Source organism: Heterodontus francisci, chromosome 6, assembly GCF_036365525.1.
Source record: "Heterodontus francisci isolate sHetFra1 chromosome 6, sHetFra1.hap1, whole genome shotgun sequence".
NCBI classification, from domain to species: Eukaryota; Metazoa; Chordata; class Chondrichthyes; order Heterodontiformes; family Heterodontidae; genus Heterodontus; species Heterodontus francisci.
The window spans coordinates 79,475,829-79,484,403 of record NC_090376.1 but is presented as its reverse complement, the minus strand read 5'-3'; the positions used below and the strand labels follow the sequence as shown (position 1 = coordinate 79,484,403).

The 8,575-nt window shown below is 42.7% G+C and overlaps 1 protein-coding gene across 3 annotated transcripts in view; it reads right to left on the bottom strand.

Moving 5' to 3' along the window:
• Positions 1 to 538: 538 nt before the first annotated feature.
• Positions 539 to 8,575, bottom strand: part of ccdc83 (coiled-coil domain containing 83) — a 107,145-nt gene continuing 99,108 nt past the window's right edge. For all 3 annotated transcript variants that reach the window (XM_068032882.1, XM_068032884.1, XM_068032885.1), the window contains exon 11: positions 539 to 3,028. In XM_068032882.1, coding sequence (XP_067888983.1) covers positions 2,852 to 3,028 — 177 coding nt within the window. In that variant the 3' untranslated portion in view covers positions 539 to 2,851. The remainder of the gene's footprint in view (positions 3,029 to 8,575) is intronic.

The following is an 8,575-nucleotide window of genomic DNA, read 5'->3' as shown; positions in this document are numbered from 1 at the left end:
AATGCCTGTCCTCTGTCCAGCTGATTACAAATTTCCCAGTTCCACTCTTAACTAACTAGTTCTAGCCATAGAGGCTCCAACAAGGGCTAATCTTCCCACCACCACCCCCCCCCCCCCCTCCACCATGCTTACTCTTGGAGTGTCCCAAGGGTCTATACTTCCCCCACCCCACCCAGTTTTCATCTACATGCTACCCTCAAGACATCATCCAAAGACATGATGTCAGGTTCCACATGTACGCTGACGATACATTTAGATCATCACCACCTCTCTTGACCCCTCCTGTCAAGTGTCTTGAGATGTTGTCTTGGCTTGAAGGTGCCATATAAATGCAATTTGTTATTGTCTATGTTCGTCACCTGCTTATGGAAGTTGATTCCCACCACCCACTGCTACTAGTATGGTAACAGGAGCCAGGAGTGTAATAGTGAAACACTCTTGTATTCGAGAGAGGATCTTTTTGTCTTACTCAAGACAGACGGATTTAACACTGAGCCAACATTCACTTCAATTTGTAATCTACTTTATTCCACAGTATGAAAAATATACAGAATATAGAGTATCATGAAATTGTCAGTGTAACTTTTGTTTGTGTACTAATGCAAAAGCAGAGAACATGCACACACTAGCCCACTTTTTGTAAATGCACAAACTCTGAGAAGGTCAGAAGTTTCCTACTTGCTAATCAATTGCTTCGCATCTTGCATATTAATACCATTCATCTGCCTACAGAATCATAATTTGGCATAGGTCAGTCTTGGGAGCAAACTTATGCTCAACAGACTTATTAAAAATTGCTTGTGTCCAAGTCTTTTCTGTGGAAAAATGGAAAAAGAATCTTGAATCCTGACACCTAGCAATGCTTCCATCATTCGAGAGGTAAGTGGCTATTTTTCAGTCTTACCTTTAGATTACTGAGTGAAGGAGGAAAGGAGTTTTTTTTGCCCAGTAGTGCTATTATTGGGTGGGTATTGACTTTATCTAATATGGATGCTTATTTCCTTAAGTATTCCAATCTTGAACCAAATTTTCCAGACATTTTGGGGACTTCATTTTCTCTAGCGTAAGGGAGCTATTCCTCAGTTAGGCTCTGAGAACCCAAGCTCCCATGCTATTAGGATGAGTAGAATTTCTGGGATGAAGCTATCAAAATACATATTTAAATTTTCAATACTGATTTGCAACAATGGATTGCTTAATTTTTCTGTTTGCACTCCTTCCTTCAAAATACAGTTCAATGCTTTGAAAGTAAGCTGATCATCTGTCTTTATATTTCACTACTCCGCCTGCCCCACCCCACCTCTCTGATTCTGGCCTTCTGCTCCTGTGAATGTTCTCCACCACCCCAACCTTTGCACTACCATTGATGGTCATATATTCAGCTATGCTCTGAAGTTCCATCACCAAATAAGCCCCACTTTCCTGTGCTCCTTTAAGACACTCCTTAAAATTCACATCTTTGAGCAAGCTTTTTTTTTTGCTCCATTATTAGCTCCACCTTTAGTTCAGCATCTTTTTTTTGATCATGCCTCTAAAGTGCTTTGGGATGTTTTACTGCATTAAAAGCTCTTTATAAATGCAAGTTGTTGTAATCCTGCAATATTTTTATCTAACTTTAAAAAAAAAAAATTTTTTTGTTTTTGGAGGTACAGCACTAAAACAGGCCCTTCGGCCCACTGAGTCTGCGCCGACCAACAACCACCCATTTATACTAATCCTACATTAATCCCATATTCCCTACTACATCCCCACCATTCTCCTACCACCTATCTACACTAGGGGCAATTTACAATGGCCAGTTTACTTATCAACCTGCAAGTCTTTGGCTGTGGGAGCACCCGGCGGAAACCCACTCGGTCACAGAGAGAACTTGTAAACTCCACACAGGCAGTACCCAGAATTGAACCCGGGTTGCTGGAGCTGTGAGGCTGCGGTGCTAACCACTGCGCCACTTAATGCAAATTCTATACATTGATTTATAACATATTTATGTTCTATACATTTTTATTCATAAATTTTTTATACTCAAATAGCCCATCTTTAGAGAGCACCTTATTTTGAATGGCATGACTGTCATAATTTACACGTAAATGAAAACAAAAAAATTTGCTGTACTTTTTGTAACTTGAGGTTTTGACCTGTAGCATGATTTCGCAGAGCTGGGTGACTCCTGGGCAAGATTCAGACTAGACAAAAGTTATGGCACTCCTTTTGTTTCCTGTATGCAAGGAACAATTCAGTGATGTCACCAAAGTGCCCTTGCAGTGAGAGAGATCAGACTTTAAAAAAAAAATGCCTCCTAAGGCTAGTATCTTTTATAAAAAGGGTGACTACTTTGAATCCTACCCAAAGTTTCCTTATGCTTTTGAGATGAAGATGCAATATAAGCCTTTTTTTGATGGAGCTTGCATCGTCTCTTTAAATTTAGAGCAGAAGTTTAAATATATGTATCTTTAAGTTTGAAGTACTGAATGATGGCCTATCAAAGTAATCTTGAGAAAATAACTGATTTTCAGTTGCTCCAAGTATCTTACTTGATAAATGTGGTATATTATATTCAAGAAGTTGCCAGGTTCAATTTCTGCTCGGTATTGAGACATCTTAAAGCTGATGGCGGTCACGGCAATTGTCACTGGGCCCATAAAGAAAGGCTTTTTGGGTGAGATACCTAAGGACTGCTGATGCCTATGGAACTATTCCTCAACACTGTTTTCAGGAGAGCTGAATTGAGGGGGTAGAAGTAAACTAAATTGTTTTTGAGACTTGTAGCCACAATAGCACTGTTGTCTTCACAATTTTAAATAATCCACTCTACATCAATTAATGCTTCTAATTACTGGAGTTTTAATATCTATAACATAGCAGATCTCAACATTGTACCGGTAACGGGCCACCCCATCTCTACGTCACTTGATTGTGCCTGTTCATTTCTCTTTCCTTGACTAGAAGATTGCTTGATGACTTGAAGAGGCATAGCTTGGCCCTCTATGTGTAACAGCTTCTGCTCCAGGGCACCACACTGTAAGTGCTGGAAAACAAATTGACAATTATATAATAACTAACAAAAACTGAGATTTATATACTGGGCTGCATTTTACAAGCTTGCTGCCGATCTCGGCGACGAGCTTCAAAGGTGGCGGCCCACATGCGTGGGCTTTACTTTGTGCAGCTGCCCCGATGACGTGCAGCGGGTGGTCAGTCCGTCCCCGGTAACAGCGTCCAGTGCCACTGCGCAGGCACCAATGCCATTTTTGAAGGGCTTCCAGCCCTTACATTTAATTTAAAATTTTAAAGGAATATGCGCTTTAGATTTAAAGTAAAAAAATTAAAGAAATATTTCTATCCTCTCTCCCAATGCCCAATAACATTTAGTTAAGTCTCTGCCCTCTCATCTCCCGAAATACTTACCTTATGTACCTGACCTTCCCCCACCCCCCACAAGTCATCCCCTTCCCACCATCCCCTCCACCAATCAGAAGGGTTTTTCCCTGTCCACCCCACTCGCACTAAAATACTTACCTGCTCCCCCCTCCCCACCAGTGTCCCGCATTGGATTTCCGAACAGAGATCCAAAGGCACGGCAGTGCCAGCCGCCACCACCAAATGACACTGGAACGGATGGCGGGAACAGGTATGTATTTAATTCTTTAATGAGCATTTTTTAAACTATGGTAATGTTGGTCCTATTGCCAAGCGGCGGGGGGCCACCACGAGGCCTCGCACTGCCGGCAATATGGGTCTGGGCCTTCCTGGCATTGAGGCTCATGGTGGGCCTCTCCCAGAGGCATTTTCCGCCCCCCTCCCTCCCGCCACGACCCCTGACAGTGGGGAGGGCGTGGTCTGTAAAATCCGCTCCAGTGTCTTTAAGGTCATAAAATGTCCCAAAGTGCTTCACAGGAGCATTATCAAACAAAATGTGACACCGAACCACATGAGATATTGGGTCTGATGACTGAAAGCTTGATCAAAGAGTTAGGTGAGAGAAGCAGAGAGGTTTATGGAGGAAATTCCAAAGCTTAGGGCCGAGGCAGCTGAAGGTACAGCCGTCAATGGTGGACTGATTAAAATCAGGCTTGCACAAGCGGCACAGAGATCTCAGTTGTATGACCCGAAGAGGTTATAGAGATGGGGAACGGACAAGGTCATAGAGGGTTTTGAAAACAAGAACAACTTTAACATTGATTTTATTTTTTATTCACTAATGATTTGTGAGTATTGTTGGGAAAGCCAGCATTTGTTGCCCATCCATAATTGCTCTTGAGAAGGTGATGGTGAGCCGCTGTCTTGAACCCTGCAGTCTATGTGGTATAGGCGCACCCACAGTGCTGTTAGGAAGGGAGTTCCAGGTTTTTGACTCAGACAGTAAAGGAACAAAAATTACATTTATAAGCCAGGATGATGTGTGGCTTGTAGGGGAACTTACAGGTGGTGGTGTTCCCATGCGTCTGCTGTCCTTGTCTTTCATGATGGTGGAAGTCAAGGGTTTGGAAGGTGCTGTCGAAGGAACCTTGGTGAGTTGCTGCAGTGCATCTTGTAGATGGTGGTGGAGGAAGTAAATGTTGAAAGAGGTGAATGGGGTTCCAATCAAGCGAGCTGCTTTGTCCTGGATGGTGTCAAGCTTCTTGAGTGTTTTTGGAGCTGCACCCATCCAGGCATATGGAAGTATTCCATCACACTCTTGACTTGTGCCTTGTTGATGGTGGACAGGCTTTGGGGAGTCAGAAAGTGAGACCCCCAGGATGTTGATAGTGGGGAATTCAGCAATGGTAGTAATGCCACTGAATGTCAAGAGGAGATGGTTGGATTCTCTCTTGTTGGAGATGGTCATTGCCTGCCACTCGTGCAACGCAAATGTAACTTGCCACTTATCAGCCCAAGCCTGTATGTTGTCCAGGTCTTGCTGCATATGGACACGGACTTTCTCAGTATCTGAGGAGTTGCAAATGGTGCTGAACATTGCACAATCATCAGCGAACATCCCCACCTCTGATCTTATGATGGAGATAAGGTCATTGATGAAGCAGCTGAAGGTGGTTTGGCCTAGGACACTATCCCGACGAACTCCTGCAGTGATGTCCTGGGACTGAGATGATTGACCTCCGACAATCACAACCATCTCCCTTTGTGCTAGGTATAACTTCAACCAGTGGAGAGGTTATCCCCTGATTCTCACTGACTCCAGTTTTGCTAGCGCTCCTTGATACCACACTTGGTCAAATGCTGCCTTTTTATCAAGGGCAGTCACTCTCAAGTCACCTCTTGAGTTCAACTCTTTGGTCCATGTTTGGACCAATGCTGTAATGAGGTCAGGAGCTGAGTGGCCCTGGCAGACACCAAACTGCAAACGTGTTTGCTCAGAACAGTCGTGCGGCCACAAACTTCCACATTCTGCATATCTACATATCCATCTACTCAGAAACATAGCACTTGTTTCCACTGCTGTAGCAATGTGAAATTACTATGGTACAAAATTAGAATATGTCTGAAATATTGCACCCTATGTTGTAGCGAAAATGAATGCTTTTAAACACTTTCCTAATGTTGAAGTACAAAAGAGATTAAATTCAATCCATAAGTGTTTTATTAATTTAAAGATTTGAGCATACTGAAACAAAAATATACAGATTACTTTCCATTTTACATAAATTTTGCACTTGCTGTATCTACAATGGATATTGGGCTCTAAAATATCCTTTTCATCTCTGAAGCTCCTAGGAAATGTCATTATCTCCCAGCTTTGTTTATCTTACCCAAAACAGTCTGTTTGCATGCTTCAATTCTAGCTTCCATCCCCCTCATGGCATTGAGACTTCCCTGGCTAAAGCCACAAATAACATCCTCAGTAACAATGCATTATCTATTCCTCCTCAGCCTCTCCACAATATTTGACATGATTGACCATAATCCATTGCTTGTCTGTGGAACTGTACTTCATGATTACACTCCTAACTATTCCACAGCAATCAGCATGACTCCAGCAATGGCTTCTCTTTGCTCCTCTGCATTCACCTCCACATCCACTTTTGCCACCATGCCCCTCAGTGACAGCATCTGTAGCCTCTATACGTATGCTGATCACGCCAGATCTACCTTTTAAATTCCATTATGTCCGTGACCACTTCAGTTGGACTGCCTAACTGATGTCAAGTCAGAGACAAGTCAAATATTTCCTTCATCTGAATGTCTGACAAGCTGAAGCCATTGGCTTCACTCCCTCCATAAACTCTGCTCCCATGCCACTAACTCCATCTGCTTCACTGGTCACATACAGGTTGTATCAGATCATGCAAAACCTGGATAGGGTCCTGTATGACCCACAGCTGAACTTCAAATCTGATCCACCGCCTCAGGTTTGTTTCCGCTTCTATCACTGCCCACTCGCACCAAAATCTTTATCTACACTTACGTCACCACTACACTCGTTTCTGGCCCACATCCACCACTCTTAATAAACTTCACCTGTATTCTACACAGAGTCTCATTCATTCGTGACCTGCTGATCTGCACTTGGCTCCCTTATTCCTCAATAAACTGAATTTAAAATCTTGGTCCTAATCTTTCCATGGCTCCTAACCACAGAATCTCTGCAACTTCATCTAAGCTTTATGCCTAGTCTCATATCCTCCAATGTTCTAATTCTGGTCTTCTGTATATTTCTCCCACTTACTTTGCTCCACGACTGCTTGTGGAGTCTTTAGCTTGGCTGCACTCTCTGGAATTCCTATCCTAGACCCTTCTATTACTACACTTTTCTCTCCATCTTTTTAAAATGAAAACACCTTAAATTCTATCTTTTCAATCAAGCCTATGGTTGTCCTTTCCAACATTCCCACCCCAGTCAAACATCTATTCCTTTATGTTTTCTCACCTCCCCCTCCCACCTCACCCCACCCCTACCCTACCCCTCCCCCCCCTCGCACCCACATTAACTGCCTTGGGATGCTTTCCATTCAACATGTAATATAAATGTCAATTGCTGTAGTGGTAAATGGACAAATGATCTGGTTTGGTGTTGATTTTTCTCTTAAGTAGACATAAGTAATTCTATAGAAAGGAATGTATATGACATCTACACATTGCATTTAAAGTAACTTCTTTAGCTGCATCACATAATTGATATAAATTAAAATATCATAAGAATAGTCACAACAGTAGAGTCTTCACATCCCTACTGCTGTTGCATTTAAAATAGTGAGACCTATCTACAGCTATCACAAGTGAAAGAGGATTGTATCTCCATGGTGGGGAAACAAAATAATCTGATCTACCAGAAACATGGGGCCTATTAATTAGATTTAAAAATAAAAATAAAGGCTGAGAGGTGTCTATGTATGGATAGAGATATCGTTCAGAAATCTGATCATTTTATTCTGTTCTAGTCTGGAAAATCATCATGAAAAGCCTGGATCATGATTTGGAGCACTGACTCATGTGCATCCTAAGTAGTTACAACTATTTCCCAAAATGTTCATTTTCTGGAAATGTGAACAAATCAGAGAAGGTGAACAAACAAAAAAAGTCAGTCTTTTTACAAAACTTTAATCATTGATTCATGTAGCTTATATAAACCCCAAAACATTATAGCACATAATTTACAGCATATTTACAAGAGTAAATTAATGATAGACTACATTGCATAAATGTCTGTCTGTATTTGTAAAATGGCTGCATTTGCTGACTACATAATCACTAGGTGGCGTAGTACATGCACATAGGAACATAGGAGCAGGAGTCGGCCATGCAGCCCATTGAGCCTGCCCCACCATTCAATACAATCATGGCTGATCTTCCACTTCAATGTCTTTTTCCCACACTATCCCCATATCCCCTTACATCATTTGTATTTAGAAATCTGTCAATCTCTGCTTTAAATATACTCAATGACTGAGCTTCCACAGCCCTCTGGGGTAGAGAATTCCAAAGGTTCACAAACCTCTGAATAAAAACATTTCTCTTCATCTCGGTCCTATGTGGCTTCTCCCTTATTTTGAAATTGTGTCCCCTGGTTCGGAACTCCCCAACCAGGGGAAACATCTTAGCGCAAATGCAACCTCATGCACTGAAACGTCACTGTCTGCGATGTTTTTGGCAGCTGCCAGTAACAAAGATGGCACTGCTCAATTTATCACAAAAACAAATGCAACCAAAATAACCACAGTGGCTGCGATCGCCGCCTCCATTGCACCCCCAGCAGTACCCCGCTCCCTCCTGCCATTGCGTTTTTCTTCGCTGCTGCCTCCTGCGCCTGTCTGCTCACCACTTGCTCCCCACCTCGGCCACTCGCTCCCCGCATCACCACCAACAACCCCCCGCAACCACCTGTGTGCCCTCGCGTGCAGCCTCACCACATCGTCCCCTCTGCTCTGCCTCTGCTCCCTGCTCCCTCCCACTTCTGCTCCCCGCAACGGGTTATTTAATGCATTTTATTGACTATTATTTCAGGACACAAACCCGAATTTTAAACCAGTGAGCATTTTTAAAAGAGATTTCTAACATTTTGGAAGTTGGAACAGATAAATCCTGGGAGCTCGTGTTCAGCATGAACACCAGCAGAGAGCTGCTTCTGTGTTGTAAT